General features: G+C 39.1%; 1 protein-coding gene across 13 annotated transcripts in view; it reads right to left on the bottom strand.

The window, feature by feature from the left end:
* Positions 1-23,666, bottom strand: part of DSE (dermatan sulfate epimerase) — a 35,141-nt gene that overhangs the window by 4,016 nt on the left and 7,459 nt on the right. For 6 of the 13 annotated variants that reach the window (XM_038132800.1, XM_038132801.1, XM_038132806.1 and 3 more), the window contains exons 3-6: positions 17,542-18,010; positions 5,849-6,102; positions 1,913-2,152; positions 716-923 (exon numbers count right to left, since the gene is read on the bottom strand). In XM_038132800.1, coding sequence (XP_037988728.1) covers positions 716-923; positions 1,913-2,152; positions 5,849-6,102; positions 17,542-17,957 — 1,118 coding nt within the window. In that variant the 5' untranslated portion in view covers positions 17,958-18,010. Of the gene's footprint in view, positions 1-715; positions 924-1,912; positions 2,153-5,848; positions 6,103-11,953; positions 18,011-23,666 lie in introns of those variants that run through there. The other 7 variants (XM_038132809.1, XM_038132812.1, XM_038132810.1 and 4 more) reach the window with 5 other exon arrangements.

Raw genomic sequence — 23,666 nt, 5'->3', positions numbered from 1 at the left:
TAACAAAGATGCACTCTAATGCGCACATCATAAGTGCAAACCAACAGATATTCAATAAGATTTTTCTTGCAAGAGAGAGAGAGCTACCTCGAAAATATACTTGTTACCCCCACAAATGAAGCGAATTCATATGTGGATCTAAAGCTTCTTGAGCCTTTTAATTTCTTACTTTAAAAAGACTGACATAGAAGTTAGCATAACTGTAAATTACTTGGGAAAATACCCATCTTGCATGGCATTTTTTCAGAGCATAACTTGCTAATTAGTGTGCAAATCCTGTTAACAGTAGCTTCACTGCTTGGATTATTTAGCTTTTAAAAGAAAGTTTATACTATTTTACAGAACTTTTGAATGAAAACTATGCTATAAATATTCAACTAATTCATCATAAAAGAACACAACAGGATTAAACCCCATTAAAATAGACCAAATTAAACAAAGACTACATACAGGTAAATACTCAGTTCCTTTGGAATGGCCTATATGAACGCAATAGACAGTGGAAAAAAACCATAGAAACATATGGAGGACAAGACTAGGGTGTTCCCTGTGGCAACCTGTGCTAAATGAAGAAGTTCCTCTGTGCCTCATGACCCTGGGTGGCACATGGACAGCCTGAGCCTGGCCTCTACGGTGCACATCTAAAGATAACGAATTAACACTAACAGCAAACAGCTGCCAGGCTCCTTTTGAGCCCACTCATTCCCTTTCATACCAGAGAAATTCAGTGTGGAGAGTGCACCACCTCTGCCCTTTGGATGGTGTGCCTGGGCCCTCCACCACTCGGTTCCTTCTGATCTGCTCTGCCAACCAGTTCCCACTGCCATTGCGCATGACAAACTTGTCGAGGAACACCAGCTGGCTCTCCGGCCCGTAGAACCAGTTATAGTTGGAATCCGCGATGGCCACAGTTCTCTGGAACCCTTGGGGAAAAGCGAGAAGGAGAAAGAACAAATAAGCACACAAAGATGCTTTTGAAGAGCATGCCCGTGAAGCCAAGCGGTGCAAACAGAGGCAGCCTTTTCAGATGTTTATGCTTGTAAATGAGCCGTAAATAGGTTACACAGGAGTGGTTTCCTTCTGCTGCAGCGAACTTGAATATTCACCTTTCTTCTCTGGCTTTGGGCTATAGACAGCCAAAGTACTACACAAAATGTAAGATACAATCCACTTCCTCTCCTCACTCAAGTCTGGCAAAGGTAACTTTCCCTTTACAGCTTTCCTGTTTTTATGTGAGTCTATACTCTGCAAAGGAATAAACCAGAGGTGCCCCCAAAGAAAACAAAATAATCAGCTTCACCTTGAAGCTGCCAGTGTGAGTTCATTTTGCTCTTAGGAACCTCTTCCCAAAGGATGCCTGAGGTCTCACATGGAGACAGCACAATTCCTTATGTGCCTGTGCTGGCATACCAAAGCTGCATTCAGCTCCCCTTAAATACATGGGTAGATCTGGGGTTCCAAGAGAGTTATCTAAGTTTTTCTAACCTGGAATTTGAGCAGTGTAAGTTCCTAATGAAGTGTCCTGCAAATAAGCAACACAAGGGGTAACAGCTTTAAACTGAAAGAGGGTAAACCTAGTTTAGACATGAGGAAGAGGTTCTTTCCTGTGTGGATCGTGAGGCATGTGAACAGGTTGTGAAGTTGTGGATGCTCCAGTCCTGGCAATGTCCAAGGTTAGGCTGGATGGGGCTTTGAGCAACCTGTGCTAGTGGAAAGTGTCCCTCATTAATAAGCAGTGATAAACAAGGATGTTACTGTTTTGATAACTGTTGAAGGTAAAATCCAAGGAAATGGTTATTTTGAAAAATATCCATGTAGAAAGTTATTTTAAAATGGCTCATATTTAAAGCATGAAATTTATTGCTGCTTCAAAAATAAAAGAGATTCATCTTCATTCACCCAAAGGACCTACCTGGTAGGACAGTCCTGTACATAAATGCAAAGTGCTGCTTGAGCCAGGGGTGGCTGAAGTGATTGATGTCAAAATGCCTTTGGACAAGAAACATGTACTGAAACAGTGATCTGGTTGTGTAGCTGCCATAAGCCACCCCTTCATAGAGGGATCCATCTGTGACCTCCTGCAGCAGGACTACTGACTTCTCCATGATTGCCAACACTTGCTTGGTCCATAAGTAAGCTTCCTGAAGGTAGCCTGAAAGAAAATGACAATGGCAAAACTAATGACAACACAACAGTTCACAGATGGTGTTGTCTGTATCCCACAGTGGGGTCTTTCACAGCAAGGAATCTGCAGTCCAGGGGTCTATAATACAACCTACTGCTGCAGCATCCCTGTACTTCTAAGGTGAAAAATAAAATACTGTGTTTAAACACAGCAAAGCAAGGTCACATCAGCATGGGAAAATCTATCAAACACCTTTTGCTAGTAATATGGGGCTATGCTTTACCACTTAAAAAGAAAATTTCCAGAACACATTCAGAACATGCAAAAAAGGGAAGAGCCAAACCAAGACTATTTTATTGCATTTCAACTTAAAGCTGTATGAAGACAAACGAAAGGCCCCACTAGAGGGCTCCAATAATGCAACAATTCTGATCGGTCATTTTTCACTGGCAGGATCACCAGCATGGTAAGGAGATCCACAGAGACTAAAAAAGTAAAAAAAGTTCACATTTGAGCTGCAGTTAACTGATATGACGATGAGCTGACTCATGCTCTATTTTAAGACCTGCTCTGTTCTACTTATATTTTCAGTTTGTTGTACAACCTAAAGGGTTATCCAAATAAAAGCAATTTTGGAAGAGCTTTGCATGGGTAATTCCAAAAGTAGGTTCCTAAATTCCATAATAAAATTATTTGTCCAAGCAGATAAATTCTCAGCCTCCACATAAACAAGCCCTAAGCAGTTTCAGTTTTTCTAAAGAAAAGCATTTCAGAGATTTTGCTGTTTTGATCTGCTCTACACAAATCAAGACCTGGGAAGAAGTCATGAGAAACCTTCTCAGTGCCAGTCTGCTTTCACTGAGTACAAGCAGGAGGGCCTCCAGCAGAAGTCAGCACATGGAACCCAGAAGAGGAAAGGCTTTTTGGATTGAATAGCAAGAGAGGTAGGACTAAACAGAGATCCACTGCCTTGTGCTTCTACATGGCAGCTTAGTGTTCTCCCAGTACAAAGTGTCTGGACACAGACTGAATCAGACTTAATTCCACCCTATAGCAAAGCCCAGCTGGCACATGTTATGCCCCACTACATGGTGAAGCAGTGGCTGGCTGAATGAAGCACATGTGCTAAGGGAGTAGGAGCTACATTCAGTCCTGTTACTCAGAGTGTTTCATCCCATTGTCACCAACACTGTATTTATGCTCAGCGGAGTGATGAGTAATTCAGGCATCCTACTAGTCAAGGCTGCCAAATCCTGCTCAGTTAACAGAGACAAAAAAAAATAAAATAGCAGTGTCTAAGCAAAACAGACAACCTGAGTCTATCACAGTACTTTAAATACTTGGCTGAAGAGAAAATTTTGATGGGGAAGGTCTGAGCAACAGTGGCAGTGGTACTACTTACTTCCACTTCACTCCCAGATATTAAGACACTCTTTCATTACTCTTCATGGAGTTAGCAGCACAGTGGTCTGTCAGAATAAAATCCTGACTGTTTCCACTCCTGTTTTCCCTTGTGACATAAAAGGGAAGCTAGTTTTTGACTGCTGCAAGAATGTGATTTGCTATGGCTCAGCACAGTGCCTTTACCATTGTAATGCATTAATGTTCTGTTTACTTCAGGTTTATCTATGCTGTAACACTACATTTGTAGTGCACTAAAAGAATAATAATACATTGAAATGAAAAATTGAAACACTCAACACCCTGTCAGGCTACATGACAAACCAGAACAAATCCCACCTAAATTTAGTAGTATATAAACCAGGTATCCATATTAATATCAAGGCCTTACCCAAGTTTCTATTTTGAACATCTGAGCGTCTAAATGCAAAGACTTCACCATATGCATGTGCCTAGAATTAACTTCAATTAGTTTCATTTTTCATTCATTTGGAAACATTTACATTCTTTTAAATTGGCTGTTTAGTCTCCACATGCTTCAATAGCTGAATTGTGTTTAAATTTACTAGCTGGAATTTAAACCTTCTGTGAGAAAGGTCTGCACTGGGATACATTATTTGCAATTGCTAGTATCTGATACAGAAGCATAACATGTTCATTCCTTTTCTCCCTCCTTTTTTTTTCTCCTTCAAATTATTTTCTTTCATATCGAAATTACAATTTGGCTTTTTTTTCATTTTAGACTAACAGAAAAACCTCATTTAAGTTGCAATTTAAAAAAATGAAGTTTCTCTATATCAAAACAACAACACTGTAGTTTAGAAATATACAGTCTGTTTTTGACCTATTTTCATTTGAAATATTACTGTTTTCAAATTGCTCAAGAATTCATTAGTTTCTGCTTTCGTCCTTCCTCCTCCCCCAAACACCATCACTTTAGCGAAAAAATATTGCCCAGCTTTGTGATATTTTCATTGTTTTTCACAAGGCATACCTATGGTCTATACCTTACTGAAAAGCAGAATCATCTTGCAAACTGCCTGCTTTCTGCACCAACAAAGGCTTAGGGGGAAGGATGGAATTAGATGAAATTTAGCAAACCCACTGAATAAACACGGCCTGAGTCTTCAATTTGTGGAAGGCAAGACAGGAGGATAGGGAATAACTTCCACACATGCTCTTGATGCTTTTCAACATATACACATTAGTCAGCGTGTTTGTTTTGACAGGCACTTAGCAAAAAAAGACCCTCCAAACACAGTAGGTGCCACAGTTTTTTGTCACATTTCTTTGGGCACTTGAAAGGTCCAGTGATGTGCAGATGTGCCTCCGTTTGGCAGGGCTGAGCAGCTTGGCTGCTTATCAGCTTCCAGAAACTAGATTCTCCTTGACTTGGAGCGTGTAAGTAATTCCACTGGGAATCATGTTTTCAAAATACTTCTAGCACATACAAAATAATCACCTGATGAAATATGGATTCATTCTTACAAAAGCAGGAGCTGGCTCCATGACTTCCATCTCTCAGCTGAAGTACCTCTGGGTTTTAAAGTCAGGATTGCTCATCTGCTTTCTCTCTCTCTCTCTGTGACTTGCTTTCTCCAGGAGGAGAGGGATAGCCCCTTGACAGAGCAGGCAAAAGCTACTGGCCAGGGTATTCACCTTGGAAACGGGAAGGATGGTTTTATGCCCCCAAAGCAAAGAAGAAGAGGAAACCAGGCACAAATGTTGGTTGTGGGGTGCAATATCAGAGTTCAGAGGAAAAAAATATACAGCCTTGGGTATCTCCATAGAAAAGGCTATTGGGAAGAAAGGTCCTAAGCTGTGGCACTTGGGTGGATAAAGTTACACTTTTGCAGATCGTCCAGGTGACAGGACAGAAGTCTTGGATGAAATTCCAGGCTCTCCTGTTGTCTGGCTCCCAGGTCAGAGCACTGGGTGTTTCTGACTGCTGACTTTCACAATGCTTTGTGTAAAGAGACCAAGCATCATTCCACATTGATGATCTACTTTGAAAGACACTGTCCATGAATCAGGACTGGACAAACCGTACACAAGAGGATTTTTAACTTTTATAAACTGTGAGGTAAGAATTTCAGAGTCACTTAGAAAACTGAACTTTTATACTCACACATCATGCCTTGTACATCTGCCCACAGACTTTTGTTCTATTCACTAAATTAAATTTTACTAATCAGCAAAAGAGCAAACCCAGTACTGCTGTACACTAAGAAGCATTTTTATCAAATACTGAACTTTGCTGCATAAGTGGTGGATTTGAGTTGATAGACTTTAGAAAAAACATTCCTATGGCTTAGCACATACCTTGATTCATCAGAACCAGGCTTCCAGCCAGCAGGGCCACACAGTTGGTAGGCTGGTGGTTGTGAAGGTACTGGAAGCCCCATCCACGTCTGTATGATGTTTCGTACATGTATCCCGAGGCATTGGCAATTACTTCAAGAAATCTCTCCTGTTGAATCTTGCTAAGGTAGCTGTACAAGAAGTCATAAGCAGTGGCAAAACCAACCAAGGAGTGAGCAAGAGGGACTTCATCCCAGGGGGCATCCTTCACTAGCCTGTCAACAAATAAAGACAGCAATTAACTGAGTTTCACCTAGCTAGTTTTCCCTGTTACTGTGCTGTGATATGTATATGACTTAAAATCTCCAAAGTTAGATGATTCATGTTGAATTTTAACACAGTAGTAAGCTACTTACCAAGTCTCTAAACTGTTTTTTTTCCTATCCTAAGTATGGACAGCATTAATCTTCAAAGCTCATAAAGTTTATTATAAAGATTAAGTTGCTAAATATTAGAAAAATGTTTGAAATATTCTGGGTTTTGCTAGGAGAAAAACAGGCAGAATACTGATTGTACAGAAATGGAATCTATTAATCTGAAGTAAGATTCATATAATTTTAGTGAGATGCCATGGTTTCTACTCTTCCAACCTCCTGTAACACATCTTTTTTCATTTCAAAAGGAGTCAGTTGATGATAAATGGTGCCTATGAGACTAAAGCTGTCTTTAAAGCAAGTAGAATAAAACAACTCACTACACTGTTTTTTCATGTCCCAAATGCATTTAAGGACAGAAGTAGAGAAGAGGAAACTTAGTTTTACTACAGCTTGAACTAACATTCTTAATAAACACTGGAGGTTTTTTAATGATAAGATAAAAAAGAGGTAAAATGCTGTCAATACTCAAACATTATTTTCTACTGAACTACTGGCTTGTGTCCAGTGATTACACTGAACTTAGCAAAATAGTGAATTTTTACTAAGAAAATTCGTAATATCGGTGGTATGGAGCAAATGTGCCTCTTAAATCAAGCATACATTGTGTATCAATGACTTTAGTTTGGCAGTACTAACAGTACTTACAGCCCATGGTTCTACAGAAAAGAAAATGTGAAGGAATACATAGTGAAAGTAAACTTTTATAAACTGAAAAATCATCAGTTGCTTTCATGCTTTCATGTTCTCTTCTTTCACTTTTTTTTTGCAATCTATTTTTTATTACAGAAATGAATTAAAATTGTTGAGATGAGTGTCCTTCTGCAATCAGTAGAAATGGTGCTGTGCTCCTGAAGGCACACACATTCCAGTTTCAACTACTTTATGACCTGAAAAATATGGTTTCATCTTCATTTGTATAAGCAGCAGTGTGAACAAATGAGAAAAAAAATCCCCAAAGAATAAGATAAAGCTAAAAAATCTGCTACAGAAGCATTTATTGGCATTCCAAATGCATTAATAAAGCATGTAGAAATTACGAGCATCAGCCTAAGGCACTGCAATGATGGTAAAAGATATCACTGCAAGTAAAAAAAAAGACCTTTAATTTTTATTTCAGCATATTTGAATCATTGGAACATCTCAAGTTTGGCACATTCATACTCTCATGTAAGGAAACTCTCTGTATGCTTTTTGATCAGAAGAATTTCCAACAGTTTTAACTGCTCATCTTCTCTCAGCTTTGATTCCATATTCTGCTTGCAGTGAAGTTAAACATTCTTTTTTCCTTTTTTAAAATTAAATATTTTTCTCACAGATTTAAATTAAATACATCAATCTGAGTTATCTGGTTATTTGCCAATCTCAATTAATTCTCTATTTCTGCTTCTTCATCTTTCCTTATAATTGAAAGATCTATTAAAACGTTGTTGATCCTACACATAAAACTAAAGTTAAATTCTATGCCAATTATATGCAACACTCTGGCACCATGATTCCTGTCAGGAATCCTTTGACACAGAAAAATTCCTTTGATCAGCTATATCATAAATTCTAATTTCCAAGGTATTTTTAGTTTCATTAAACCTTTGCATATTCAGAAATCAGAGTTCAAATAGGTACAGGAAATTTCACTTTAAAGCCATCTGCTTGGAACAATTACAAAGTGTTTGAGGCCAAACTATACATTAGAGTGGAAGAAAAGTACAATGAAAGAATTTGAGCTAATTTAAAATATTTAATTCAAAGTTCAGTGTCCTTTTAACAACACACAAGCTCCTAATTAGATTCTGCTTAAACCTATTCTGCTTAAACCTGATCTTTACCTACTAAATTTAAAATGGGATTTGCCAGTGGAACTGATTTATTGTAACTTTCACTGTTAAGGTGTATGCTAAATTTAAGTTTCATTTCTAACAGAATCACACAAATTCACACACACCACATCAAATTCAACAGATTCACATCAAATACTACATCAAATTCTAAGAGCATATAATAGTCTCCATGACACTGCTTCTGACAAAACAGAAAGCAGTCTTCTACATGAGAGGTGATAAACTAAGAAGTTATAACAGCATTTAGGCTCCTGATCCCTTCAGGAGAGGAAAGAAAAAAAAACCAAAAAACCCCCAAATCAAACCCCACAGCCTTTCAGTGTAAAAACCCTTATGTTAGGCACCCTTATCATACATACTGACAGAGTTACCCAGCTTGGGTTAGACAAGCAATTTTGTCATAACTGCCCTTATACTGCACTTCTGTACAGTTAAGTCTTGTACAAAAATTCACAGAGGAGATTCGCCCAAGTAATAGGGAAAATGAAAGATGACGATTTAAAGATCTTAATTTCTGAATACACAAACCCACAGTCAATATCTGTTCTTAAGGTGAAGCTCTTTTGAAGAAACAACTCTTTAGCTGCTATAAATCAGTGCTACCCTCCTCAACTTATTTTCAAGGGAACCAAGCAATGTACACCAAACATGTGGAAAATTATTCACAAGAAGAATGATCAAGTAGCAAGCATTACATGGTTTTGTATCTAAATGATGTTCTCATTTTCGAAATGCATCTCCCAGTGTCAGATTTGGTAAATAGCCTAGCTGATAAACTGGGGGAAAGCACAGAGTCACAGGGGTGCACTGAATGTAATGAAAAAAAAAGTGTTTTCAGGGCTAACTATTAACTACTAAGAAAAGTGGTATGCATTTATACAAAGATAGGTAAAAACAAGCCCACACTTTGCCTGGTACAACAAGCTGTTTTCTAAGCTACTCAAGACTAAAACTGAACATCAGAGAGTATGAACTTCAGCTTCAAAATTAACTGTGTCTGACGACAGCAAGTAACCTCTACCTCAAGGCTGCATTAGCCTTGTCAGCCTTTAAAGGCATCAGATGTTACAAAAGCAAACAAACAAATCCAAAGTAAATAAAAAGATCTATAATGGGTTATTTTATACAGAACAACTGCTTAGTTGCAGACATGAACTTTCAGCAAAAGCAACTGTTTAAAAATTCTAAAATATATTTTAAATTCTAAAAGATACAGCCACCCCTACAGGACCTTCTTACACTATTGTACCTGTATCTGTAGGTACAGGTATATTTGGAAGAGGTGCCTATCTGGAAACTTGAGAAGATTTTGAAAGAGCAAAAAGTGCTGAACATGTTTGCTACCTCATGATCAAACTCCATAAACATCCAAAGCCATACACATTGTTCTACAGAAAAATCTGCTGTCGGGACAAATCCTATGAATGGCACAGGATAAATACATGCCTAGGGTGTTCTTTAAAATTGTGTTCATCTGTGTCCTATCAAATTAAACATTTAGAGTTTGATATAAATCCTCCATGAAGGAACTGGAGAAATAAAGAGATCATGGATAAGGCTGGAATTATGGATAAGTTGTATGGTTTTCCTACATGTATTGAGAATTTTAGCATGGTGCAATGTGGTTTATCTGTTTTAGCGTTGCCACCTTCTACAATGAACAATGAATATGAAGAGGGGGATTAAGACCCTTTTTTCCACTGAGCAATTGATGGCACCAAGAACCATCATACATGCATTGCATTTGTTCTATGTATACACAGCACCTTCATTAAATGCAATTCCAAGCTCTAAATAAGTATACCATTTACATAAAATTTTAGATGGAAAGTAAAAACCAATATCACCAACAAAGCCAAGATCACTACAACCTCTCAATTTCTTGACAACATTCCTGATGCTACTACTGCCTCTTCTCTCAGTAGAAACATGTTTCTTTAATTTCTCACTATTCACTACCAAATAACTACTTCCTTACTGAAAGCAGGGTCACCTAGGTTGGGGCAGTCCCAGACATGAGTGGGAAAAGAATTCACTGAGAACAGCCCTACAGAGGTGAATTTTGGGGTTTAGGTGGATGAAAAGCTGGACATGACCCAGTGATGAGCACCTGCATCCCAGGAAGCCAATTGTTCCGGACTCATAAAAAACAGCACGGCCAGCAGGGGATTGTGCTCCTACACTCTGCTCTGGTGAGACCCCACCTGCAGTGATGCAAACTGCTCTGGGCTCGTCAACAAAAGAAGGACATGGACCTGCTGGAGTGAGTCCAGAGGAAGCCAGAATGATGATGCTCAGATGGCTGGAGCACCTCTCCTATGCAGACAGGCTGAGAGAGATGGGGTTGTTCAGCCTTGAAGTCTCCAGGGAGACATTACAGAAACCTTCTAGCACCTAAAGGGGGACATATGAAAAAGAGGGGTTTTGCATGGGCAGTAACGATAAGACATGGGGGAAAGGTCTTAAACTAAAAAAGGAGATTAAGAGTTATGGAGAAATTCTTGACTGTGAGGGTGGTGAGGCACTGGCACAGGTTGCCCAGAGAAGTTGTAGATGCCCTAAACCTGGGATTGTTCAAGGCTTGGCTGCATGGGGCTTTCAGCAACCTTGTCTAGTCCAAGTTGTCCCTGCTCAGAGCAGGAGTTTTGGAACTGGAGGATCTCTAATGTCACTTCCAATGCAAACAATTCTGTTTCTACAACTCTATTAGCATTTCTCTCAGAAATACAAGCCAAGAAGGAAAAACCACTATCTGTCCAGCTCAAGGCAGGATTTAAATCAAACTCTGCTGCTCAAGTGAGTTCCTTGATCACGACCTGTGGGATGTTTAGACTTATCTTTCCTTCACTGTGTTTCCAGTTCTTAAAAACAAATTGAAGTAAATAGGAAAACAACCCTCTTTAATCTGAGATATAGAATACCCTTCCAAGCAGTGTGAGATCTGATTTTTGGCTTCTAGGTCAACAACTAACGTGGTAGCAGTGCATGCAAAATGAAGAATTAAGCACATCCTGCCACATGCATTACACAAGTAATCCACATCCTGATTTTTAATGCTAAAAACTTTCCCATGACAAATCACTGCAGAATAACTCCTGGAGGAAGAGATTGAAGGAAGGATGCCAGTACTCGCTCCTCAGTACTGAAATTCTCAATCTCACTAGGTGCATGCAAAGGAAATGAGTGAGAACTCTCTTCTAATAGCTTAGAGGTGAAAATTAGTTCTAAGACAGCCCTGTAGTGCATTTCAATGCCATCTACCTCAGATATGGTAGCCAGCTGTGAGCATGGCTGAGTTTAATGCACACAAAATGTCAAGTGTGGGTGCAAACGAGGCACGCAGTGGGGCCAAGTGATCTCTTGATCGCTTGTGCAATTGTGCAGTCTTCCCAATGCCACGGGCAATGCTTTGGCACTCTTGCTATTGTCCTGACCCACTTCTGAGGGAAGAAGATACCTCAGAAGATACCTTTAAACCTCCCACCAGACAAGAAAGAGAAATTTTCTTCTGTGGCTAGACAAAGCATAACTATCAAGAGGGAGAATGCCTTTCAAGGGGAATGAGACCATCAATATTTATTTTATAAACCAGACCAAATCTTAAATGTTTTTCTTACAAAGTCTCCAAAACAAAGTATTTTTTTAAATCAAGTGGAATATTTTCTTAATAAATGGAGCGATACTCTACAATTGTCGTTTTGGGGAGAAAAAAGAAGACTCTTTGAATAAAAACCCAACTTCAGAGCTTTTACCTTTCCCACATTTTTCTGGTTGGCTGCCAAAGCAAAAACCCCATTATCTGCCTAACTGTAGTGCTTGGTCCTTTGCAAAAACAAACAAGTTAAAAAACATACTTGAAAAACTGATGATTTATGTTTCTGGTGTCTAAGGTAAACCAGGTTTGCTTCTCTCTTTTCCAGTCATGTTTCAGTAGCAGCCAATCTCACATGCTTGTGTTCATTGCAGCTCAGTTGACAGGAAGAAAGGCAAAGGAGTGGTTAAATGTAAAAGCTACATTCATGTCAGTATAGGGAAAAAGACAACATATAGACAGATGTTTTAAGAGCTTACTATAAAAACAGAGTTGTACTGCTTAGGTGCTATGAAGAGGAAAGTAAACTTTAGTTCCTTAAAAATCTTAATCCACTTTTTAACCTCTTTCCCTCTGTTTCCTCATAGGTCTGTGATCATCATTCTGATGCTTCTAAAGCTTCTTTCACATCTTCTCTCATTTTTGGCTTTGATCACAAGAGTGTCCTTCTCACACAGGGTCTGCTTTTATGATGCTTCTGTGCTGACACATTAAAAAACTAGAACTGACTCTGTTTTAGTTGTTCTCAGTGTTGTATTATGCAGACACAGAAATTTAATTATGTTTTTTTTTAGGAGATTGCCTCTAGCTCTTGTTTTAGCAAATTTTTATACCAGTCATGCCACAAAGTGAGCTCCCAGTAGCTACCACATAACGTCAGCACCAATTTATCTTCTATACCAATTTAGATATTAAAGAAGCTCTCCAAAATCCAGCTAGGCATTTAATTTCATAGACATGCACAATTTCTATTTTTAAACACTACATATGTAGAAGATAAAAACAGCATAAGGGTTTGATATTTCACTTACTAATATAACATATATTCCAGATATCAAATTCATCCTCCTACCCTTCCTTTTTTTTTCTTCTTCTCTGTAGGAGACAGTGTATCAGCATCCTCCACGCTTCTTTTATACTAACTTTTATTCCACAATCTTACAAAGCCCCCCAAAATTTTCTTTGAATGTGATTGCTAGTTGATTATTGGAGTCAAACAGATGTTATAAATTTCTGGTGTCAGCACAGAGACTTGCTTTATTTCAACTTGGCATATATGAATTTATTTAGTTAAATTATTCTCCACATGTTTAATTATTTACACGTATCTATTTTTACCTTGTAATCTACACTGTTCAACATCTAGCACTATCTGGATACTAACAGCAAGGGTCCTGTAGGATGCTCCAATACTTTTTAATATGCAGTGACTAATAGAAGGCTACATGATTGCTAGTTTATAAGAAAGCAGAAGAAAGGTCACAGATTTGTTATTCCAAAGCCTCCTGTTAGCTTCTCCTTAGTTGCTGCTATTTCCCTGGAATGTCTGCATGTGCTTGACAGTAATTATCTGCCCTGTGAAACCCACAGAACCGCTGTTAAATCCCACACCTTACTGCACATTGGTAACATACTTGTCTTTAAAAATGGGGCATCAACTATGTACAAAAAAACCCAAAACCAAACCCACAGAAATCTCTTTCTGGCCATTGCAAACTGGGACATCTTGCTACAAGAAGGGTGCAGAATTTGTGAGCTCCCAAGGCGTTTGTTTGTAAAGTGGGCTTAGTAAAGAAGAGAGTTTTTTGCTGCTTTGTCCAAACCAGAGAGTCTGACTGAACTGTTATTTCTGCACAATGTGTGACTCTGATTACATCATTCCGCTCAGTTCGGGAACGGGACGAGCCAGCGGCATATGGAAAGAATCACGAGTACAGATCTCCTTGGCCAAAACGCCCTTCTGGTGGGGAGTGCTCTGGGGCCAGTCAGAGATAAAATACTAGAAAACACATCAATATCCTCTGTTCCCTCTAAAAAAAGGTAATACGTTTCGAATATAAGGACAAACTTCCCGTAAGATTTTAGACAGTATCTAGATATCCAATCCATGGAAAACCAAGGGATTTTATTTAATACCAGCTTTAAATTTCTATAGGCAAAGCCATTAATGCTCATCTATTTCAACTAAAATATTAATGCACGTTTGTTTGCTGTTGCTAGCCTCCACAACAGTGTCGTTCCCAGATTATTTTGGGTAATTGTTATAGTTAGCTGTTACCCAGTGCCCCTCTGTTTATTTTAAAATGTAAACCTATTCCAGGATGCAGCCATTAGGGATGCTCTGCTAATGAGCAGCATGCCTGTCCACATGGGTTGTTATGACAAATGGCTAATCCTCTGTTAGTTGACACAAATGGGACTTCAGTTATGGGTGTACTTTATTATGTGACATGAAATGACTACTTTAACAGATGAGAAAGGACCAGAGTTCTTAATTACATGCCCCTTCCATGTATATATCAATTACCAGTAGACTTTCTCATACTTGTACCATGGGATATTTGGACTATCGAGGATTCCACTCGATAGGAGTGGAGGAGAAAGGAAAGGAGAAATTTTAAATGTCAGTCTCCTTAATCTCCTAGCATTCTGAAACAAATAACCAGTGACATTTTAAACCATATTTCTTTTATTCAACTACTGCATATGCTAAAAACATACACTTTTGTTTTCTAGTAAGGCTTAAATTTTACTTAACATTGCCACAAAAACTAGAGAAAACTCATTAAGATTATTTTTTTTAATTCTAAAGCTATTTTAGAGTCAATGCCATGACAGCAGAAGTCAAAAGAAATCCAGATTATACTGCTGAAAGAATTAAGCTGCCAGAGCCAGATTTAACTTTCCAACATGTTGATGAATCTGTCAATGATAAAAAAGATATTTTTCCAGAAAATTTACATGTCAGTCTTGCAACCTACATTACTGAGGAGGTCTAAGGAGAGGCCCATTTTACTTACCTTACAGTAAAAGCCCTCTTTCCCAATGAAATAAAAAGTTACAGCAGATGACTCTCCTAACATGCAAGGCTCCAAAGTCAGGCAACATCAAGACTCCTCCTTCTTTTCACCCTCCTGATCAGAAGACACGCGCCCTCAAATTATTTAGTAAGGACAATAATCATAATATACCATCCAGAATGGTATTTTCCCAAAGTCTGAGGAAAACTAAACATGTCTAGATAGACTGGACAAAAAGTTCCACCACTCTGACACTGCCAGAACAGCTCATATAAAAGCCATAACACCTATTTATCATGTTTATTCTCCTAGTCTTATCCTAAGTGGAGAAGTATGTGCAGTAACATTTTCTGGTACTTTTAAATTGAGTTTCTTAGGAAAAACAGATTTACATAATCTGTCTGCCCAGTCCTTCAGCCTCTGAACCCAGCCTACTTGAGCAAAGCCAGACAGTGCAGTACATGCTTCAGAGATGTCACATTCCTACTCTTCTGAAAACACTGTTGGACAAGGGAGAAAGATCTCTATTACTGCCACCACTGATGGGGCTACAGTATAAACTCCATGCTGACAGCATTCAGACATAAGTTCTCAGGGGGGAAACAAAAATGGAAACCAGATCCATGTTTCTGCCACAGCACTTGAAGAGCTGGCCAGCTGGAGGTTATACAAAGGCCAGCTTAGCCCAGCTCTATTGCCTATGTTTAAAATTTCCTCCTGCACTTCCACTACCACTAAGCATATTGCAGCCACTTCTTTTGCCAAGCAGAGAACCCTGATTAAACCTTGATTGATTTCTGAATGGGATGTCTACACCAGAAGGGAAAGATGGGAAAAGCATGGTTTCTCTTTTGCCAAGGTAATGAGAGATACTTGCTTGAGAAAAAAAACAGTACTTGGAGGTGAGTAAATAACATCAAAGCCAAGTGGAAATGGGATATCTTCTTGGTTCTGATTGGTATCTGGTCAGCTGGGACAAAGGAGATCATTATAACAAGGGACAGAACAACCACAATTAATCCAGGGCAGGAATCACAGGACATACGGAACTTAAATAGGGTTGGGACAGAGAGTAAGATGTAGGAAACTCAGAAAAACAGACACAAACAAGTCCTCCTACTCAAAATAATGCTTCCCCCTCTTTCTTATTTCATTGAAACAGATGGCCATGTAACTATAGCCTTCCCAAAACAAGTTAAGAAAGAGTGTGAACAATGAAACTAAGGAGGAAGGTGTTGACTTTGTAGCAGTGTGTCTCCTATTGGAGATGGTCACACATCCCCGGATTCATCTCTGTAAGCTATATCCCTCTGTCAGTGTGCCAAGAGAAACTGTCTCCACACTGTCTCCAGAGCTAAGACTGAAGCTTTGTATTGCTATGCTTCAGTGGAAGATTTTGGAAATTACACCACTGTTGAGACAATACTTTTCTTCCTAAATCCCACATGTCCTGTGTTCTGTGACATGCAGGCAATATATGGCCAGTGTGTCCCTTCTGTCTCCCATCACTTTCTTTTGCTCTAGCTCATGCATTTCTGTGGCATTTACCATTTTAATACTTAGTGCAGGGGAACTCGAACACTATCATGGCTTTTCAATAATGCCCATCAGGAGGATATAGATCCCAAGTTATGCTCCAGCACAATTCCAGTGATAGCCCATGGAAGGATTACATTTACAGAATACTACTGGTTGGTTACTAGAGGGTAAGGAATAGTAGTTTGAGCAATGAATACTGCTTGAACAGCTACTGCTTCAGCTCCCATGCTGACTTGAATCTTGACTCATACTTCTGCCAAGCTGCTGTCACCACAGAGCTGTAGAAGAGCAGCTATGACAGAAGGGAACAGTGCCCTATCCAGGTCTATCTTGCTGCCCTGCGCAGGTGCCACTGTCCTGGCAAAGCCCCCTTTCCCATCCTCTGACCTATTCAGAGTGACAGCAATCCTGGACCATAGTCTGCAAGGTGCACCAAGCAGCAGCTGCTGCAGGGAGGTAGGGGAAATGCATCTGCCTGAGCAAAAAGAGGAGATAAATTGCAGATGGGTATGAAAAGGAGGTGACCTTGGGGTCTCAACTCTAGAATCACTCCTACGGTGGAGAACATTAACTTCTGTTCCCATAGAAAGAGTGTGGCACAGAGAAGACCGAGTAACTTGTAGGGATGACAACTCAAATCCACGGGAAGTTAATCCAGGAGGTGATCATCAAAACGCCAGTTACTCAGGCAGTTCCAGTAATCAGATGGACAATGATCATGTCCTAGTATGTCTTAAGGAGAGGCCCAAGAACCATGCAGCCAAGTGAAGCTGCCAGCCTGAACTACAGTTCAGGCAGATGTTAGAGCAAACTGCAGAAGCCCAAGAGTGTCATTTTTACCCACACTTAATTATACCTTTTTCATAGGTCCCCCTTTCCTAAATTCTTCCTAAGGAAGAATTAGTTACCCAAAAGATACGTATGAATCTGGGGGGAAAAAATTCAAAAGTAACACTTTTAGCACTTCTTGCCAAAAAACAGATATGAAACTCTTTCTTCTGATTTAGAGTGGATTACTTTTTGTTTTTTTTACAGTAAACAGGGTGGTGCATAAAGAATCATGCTCCTTTCAGCATCAACTTTCAAGAAGATAAGTCCAATGACGGTGAAAAGCTGCGTGTCACTGCTGGTCCCAATAAGGGTAAATGAAATCAGCAAGTTAGTCACTGTTAAAATGAGTATTAGTACAACTGACATAATTTAAGCAATTCACTTATCCGCTCACTCCTTCAACTGTAAGCAGTTTATACAGTAAGAACAACTTAAAAAAAAAAAAAAGACAAAAATCTACCAACTAGGCTGAGCCGCCATCCTCTCCATGTAATCCTTAGCCATATTGATGGCCTCCATGTTTTCAGGGAAGAGCACACAGAACATTGCCAGGGCCCCAAGGTTGTTGCCATAAATCTCATTCCAGCGAGCGCTGAACTCCTTTGGTTCCCAGGGAGGAAGGTACTCCAGGGGATTCGACAGCATGGTTTGCACTGCCTCAATCAGACGAGCCGCAATGTGCTGGTGCGTGGTGCTGGCCTGGAGCCGCAGGGTCTCCACATCCCCCTTGGAGAAGTAGAGCATGGGGTAGCTGTCATAGTTGGCGTTGACAAAAGGAACCATGGTGTCTTGGTCCTCCCTGGCGCCGCAGGCAAAGGCAAAGCAAACCGCGTGTATGAAAAACACACTTGGGGCTCCCCGTGTGTGAGTCCTCATTGTGGCATCAGATCTCCAGGTCTCAATGGCAGCCAAACCATCTTTGAAATGTCCTGTGGTACATGGACGTGAAAGAATGAATTAGAAAATGAATCTGTGAGATGCTATCATTCAGGAAATATGATTCCATCTAAAGAACCCCATGTATTCTCCAGGTGATTTTCAAATCATCTCTACTTGAATATGCCAGACAAAACATCTACTGAGCAATTCTCCTAAGACAAAGAGCTGTACACTTTGAAGAAAGCCCCTTCCTTCCCTCACCTTGCCCTCTAGTAGCTGATCCCAGCTGAAGGGACACAACAACAGCTCTTGTACTTGAGATTTCAAATAATTGCAACGGTGCCTAATACAAAGCAGTGCTGACTGCACTGGCAAGGGGAGAAGGGCGGGAAGGGAGGAGGAAGGGAGAGAGCCAGGAAGCTGGAGGCAGCCAAGCCTGCGTGCTGCCTTGGCTGATGTTAGCAGCTGGAGAGAGGGAAAGATGAGGAATGCTGGAGGTTTGCGCTGGGGTCACTTTATACAGGGCTCAAGGACTCCGGTTCTGACACGTCTTCATTTTAAAAAAAGAAAAAAAAAAGAGCAAGTCAGGAGTCAAAAAGGGAAACAGTAAGTGGCAGAGTCTTAGAAAAACAGCTGAAATACTTGCCTCCCGGGCATTTAGGGGTTTGCATTATTAGTATTTTTTTCCAAGGGGCTTTCCATTTTACATGAGGAGATTTACTGCCAGTTACCAAGAAGGCTGAACATTGTATTAAAATGCATATTCTTCTACATACATTATTTATTGAATTGTGCTCAAATGAGAAATCTATGCAGAGGCAAATGTAATTTAAACATGGTAAGTTACTTTGTAGAAATTACCAACTATCTGGCCTAAAGTCACAGATAAAACATGGCCAAGATCCCCCTGAGGAAAGCCAGCAAATTCCTAGAATTCTTATGAGGGAAAAGGTTATGGAAAGCAGGCTCAAGTGAGACAGTTTTATGTAAATAATGAACAGTAGTTTTCAACTATTAAAAGAAGAAATAGAAGAAAAGAAAACCTAAAAACAGATACTATTTTTTTCTCCCATGGAAAACCAGTTTCACAGGATTCAGTAATAAAACTTGTAGGAAGTTAAAGTACAAAGCAACCTTTTACCGCTCCCCACAGGTCCCTATTCCATAGCCAAAATTTTCTAATAGAAACTGAGGCTGATAAAACCTTATTTAGAGACCCACATCCTGTTTCAAAAAGTCATTAATATGAGAAAACTTTGACAGACAAGGACCCTTCATGACCACTGGGTGCCCAGACCCTCTAGATTTTTGTGCTCACATCCTAAAATTAATATGTGAGCAAATCTCTTTGGCCAAGAAATACATCATTCCTTGTAAATTTGTACTGACAAATAATATTGTACCCTGTAACTGCTTAAATTTATCTATTACAGTGAGCAGCACAATTGCTTAAACAGAGTGTAAGGGAAGATGACATTTTCATAGTATTTTAATGCATTTTGCAAGTACATTTTGCCCTGTTTTGGATGTAAAGCAGTTGTTACAGGACACATTATGACAGGCTGGTTTATTTGGTAACACTTTTACTATACCTACACAGTCTCTCACCACATACATACATACACAAAGACACATGCACCACAGTTTATCCAGACCCACTAAAATCTACTTGTATTATTCTCTATGCTGAAGGAAACGATACAATAATATATTTTGAGAGGAGGGGGATAAAAACCAGCCAAAGCAATACATTATGGTTGAAACATGATGAAATTTTTTTAATTGATGAAAAAACTGCTTTGTCATAATAATAAAAAACCCACTACAGTTTTTTTTAAAGCCTCTGTGATCCTTTAGAACTGTGGGCAGAGGAAAGAACTTAAAAAAATACCTCAAAAAAAGCCAAAAATGCCTGTAGCTTTTTTCTGTGTTAACCATTTATTGAAAAAACTTCCTGGTTCACACAAGCAGAAAAAAATCCCAGCTAGCAGTAAGGACTTCATGCATTCTTTCCTTTGGTTTGATTTCTGTACGTCTTCTGCACATCAGTGTCAATTAAGAACATATATAAATTTAGGGATGGTTTTAAGAGTTCCCTAAATTAAGTTATTTCTGACCAACGATTAGGGAATATACAGTAAAGTTTCCCAGAACTCCTTTGCAAATCTGAACACACATTTCCCAGCATTACACCATCATCAAACACATCCAGTGTTGCCAAAAAGTCATAGTCTGTACTCCTAAGTATTCAATAGCCTCCCACATTTTCACCCTTTATTCATGTGCACATTTCACTGAGAAAGGAAACCCTTTTTTTTTTTACCTTTACATGAGGAGGAACCACTGCCCCACATTCTTTAGGCTAACAACAGAATAACTGAAAACCAACCTCCTGTATATTTATTCAGAGTCACGATCTGGAAGAGAGTCAATAGGCAGTGGCAAAAGCAGGAGTACAAAATCATTTATTCTTGGTCAAATTATACTGGCACCCTTCCTACGATATGAAGACAATAACTCTCAGCAGCCACGGCTCCCTAAGGACAGTGAGCCCTGTCCCATAACCTGGCAGGGCTCAGCCTGGTGTGACTGAAGGATTGGAGGAGGCAGCTGGAAAGGAGTGCATCTTCCTTTCCATGCAAACCTCTGAACCTTGATTATCAGCATAGCTTAGGGGAAGCTGGATCTGTGCAGGTAACTGTCCACATAAGCTCGAGATTACCAGTTGTGTGTGAACTTGTTACAAGTGTGCCTGATACACAGGGCTTGAAAGAACTGGAGTCTGGGCCTTCTGATCATTTAATGTGCACTCACAATACCATTTTTTAAAGCTAAAGGAATTCCTTACTCTCATATTACACTGCATCATTACCAGCCACGTCTTCCAAGAAAAACTTTACAAAGCAACTCAACTTTTTCTGAAAATGAGGGGATTTTATTCAGTTAGGAAACCATGATCTGATTAAGTATTAAAAATTAAAAGGAGCCCATGCAAGAAAATTATATTATTCAGTGTGCTTTGAAAATGTTGCCATTTAGTTCTAGATTGAAAGAGCATTTTGCATGATTTCAACTCCACTGCCAGCAGAAACAAACAGTAAAAATCATCAATTATTACAGAAAAAAACACCCAACACAGATTAAATCTTAACAATTTTAGTTCTCCCCATTTGCATCAACTGGCAGATGTTCAGCTGAAGGAAAAAAAAAGTATTGTAAAACTGAAACCACTAACTAAACAAAACATTAGTTTATACAGATAACCTTATCAAATAAACTATTTAAAATAAAAGAGAGGCCCATTTTCTCCTGCCACATGTGGACAGAGACTTTGCTTCATGAGTGAGAGAGGGACAGAGGAGGAGGGAGAGGAAATGATGGCACTGTTAGGATCACCAGCTTGCACAGCTGCCCTTGAAGAAATCTGACCTTCTTGTGGGTGATTAAAAATTAAAAACAGGTAAAGAACTGTGGTTTTCTGTAGTATCAGTTCTGAAGAGTTCTGTAGTATCAGTTCTGAAGAGCCACTCTGCTTTGCAGCTGCTTTTACCTGGGACCAAACTTGCAACACTTCTTAAAAAGCAGAAGTTGCAGGTGTCTCTGCTGGCATCTCCCACGCTAGCCATGACCCATTTCTGACATGGGCTCATTTACAATCAGGAACAAAAAAGGTGGGATTTCAGGTGACTAAAACTTCCACGAAACGGAGGAAAAGATCTTCCCAGATCCCAGGACTGGGACATGAACACATCAGAATCTTTGTCTTCTTTTGGGAAGCTACTATTTTCCACAAAGGCTACAGTTCTCATTATCATTACCTGAGATACCTGAGAAACAAATGTTTACCTAAGAAATGTGCTCAAATATTTAAAGGAAAATCTGTTCCACCATACTGACTAAAATCAAATCTTCCAGTTCAGTGTGCAAACTTTTACCTTAGAAAATTACCTGAGTCAGCATGGATGTAAATTTCATCATTTCTTAGCACTTCATAAATTATTGACAGTGAAAATGAACTTTTTTACTCAATTTTTTTCACTGCTTGTAATATTATAACATGCAGTTTCATTTTGAACAACAGTGTCACTACAATTTTGTCACAAATCACATCACAAGAACTGGTATTAAACCTAAAAAAAGCCATTTTAGAACCTAGTGCTAAAACAGGTAAGAAAGCCATAAGTATTTCAACAAGAAATGGTCAACCACCAGAAACAGATACTGTCATATCAAAACTGTGAAATTAATAGATAAAATTGCAATGAGAAGTGTGTGGAATATTGTTCCATTAAATGGAGAGGGATGTGCAACTGCCAAAATGTAACACAAGAAGTGGTAGGTTAGATCACAGCAGAGAAAAGAAAACTTTTGTAGGATCTCTTTTTTTTTTTTGCACTTTGTCCAAATATCTGAAATATCATTTCACACACATTGCAATTGACTTTGTTGCTGATGAGAGGAGCAGAATCTATAACATGGAATATATCAGTTGGAATTTTTGGTAACATTATATAATGGTAGCATTCTAAAATCATGCCAGTTACATCAACCAAAAAGCTGTTTTGTTCTACAAGGTCAGTTTCACCACCAATCTAAATATTTTGCAAACATATTTAAGAATGGGAGAGCAATTTAGTCTTCTAACTGAATGCAATGACATTCTGGTACTAAAAAATGCAGGGTAAGTCCATGAAAACAGAGAGGTGAAAGAGTCAATGGAGACTAATTCCTGATTTTTATATATATATATATATATATATATATATATATATATATATAGTCATTTGGTTCCAGAGAACTATATCCAGTACAGCATAATTTAATTATGTCCATGATGGGGCAGAACCAATAAAACTACAAACTTATCTTAGTGCTATAATAATCACAATCAATCTATTGACTGAAGTCCCAAGCTGTGCAGCTTCTACATCAACAAGCAGTACTGTTGAGACCCTTTCAAAGCTATGGGGCAGGACACGAGGGTGGGAAACTCCCACGTCCCAAGAGACAGGAGCAGTCAGGAATCCTTCACCCACCTTTTGACTGGTGAGCTAAAGCCAGGGACTATATGGCTCTCCAATAAAAATACTGGAAAGGTGTAAAAATCACTGCCTAAAACTTGAAAAACACCTATTACAACCTTAACCACCAGGGGACATTACTTCATTTCTTCCTCTGTTTTTTTCACTATGAAAAACATGCTACAATTATATAATTTCAAAGGTATTTCAAAACTTAAATACTGAAATCCCAAATATTATTCAGAATTACATCTGCCATAAATAAAGTACAGCTCAGGTACCCAGGTGTTAGTACTGCACTTGTTCTGAAATGATTGGAAATACCTTGAAAGAAGTTTGTATCAGCTTTTATGTCTGACTAACAGCTGTGCTATGAAAATCCCAATGGCAACCAGAAACAGCCAGTTCCTATAGGGATTATCAGTATATGCCATCTTGTCAGCAGTCAAGATTTAAACTTGTGTCTGTCCTTTGATCTAACACAAAGTTAAATGGATCTGTGTAGAGCAGTACACAGCTGTGTCAGACCATAATTCCAGGAGAATGGAAAGTTGCATTCATTCTCCACCATGCTACAGGTAAGACAGCAATTGCAAAATATTTTTGTAAGTTTACAGTAGGATCTGTAAGACATCTGTGATGGCAGTTTCATCTGTTAATTCCTTCCAGTAAAAAGCTTATTTGT

This window comes from Motacilla alba, chromosome 3 (assembly GCF_015832195.1).
Source record: "Motacilla alba alba isolate MOTALB_02 chromosome 3, Motacilla_alba_V1.0_pri, whole genome shotgun sequence".
In the NCBI taxonomy this organism is placed as follows: Eukaryota; Metazoa; Chordata; class Aves; order Passeriformes; family Motacillidae; genus Motacilla; species Motacilla alba.
The sequence above is the reverse complement of the archived record's forward strand: the minus strand, read 5'-3'. Positions and strand labels throughout refer to the sequence as shown.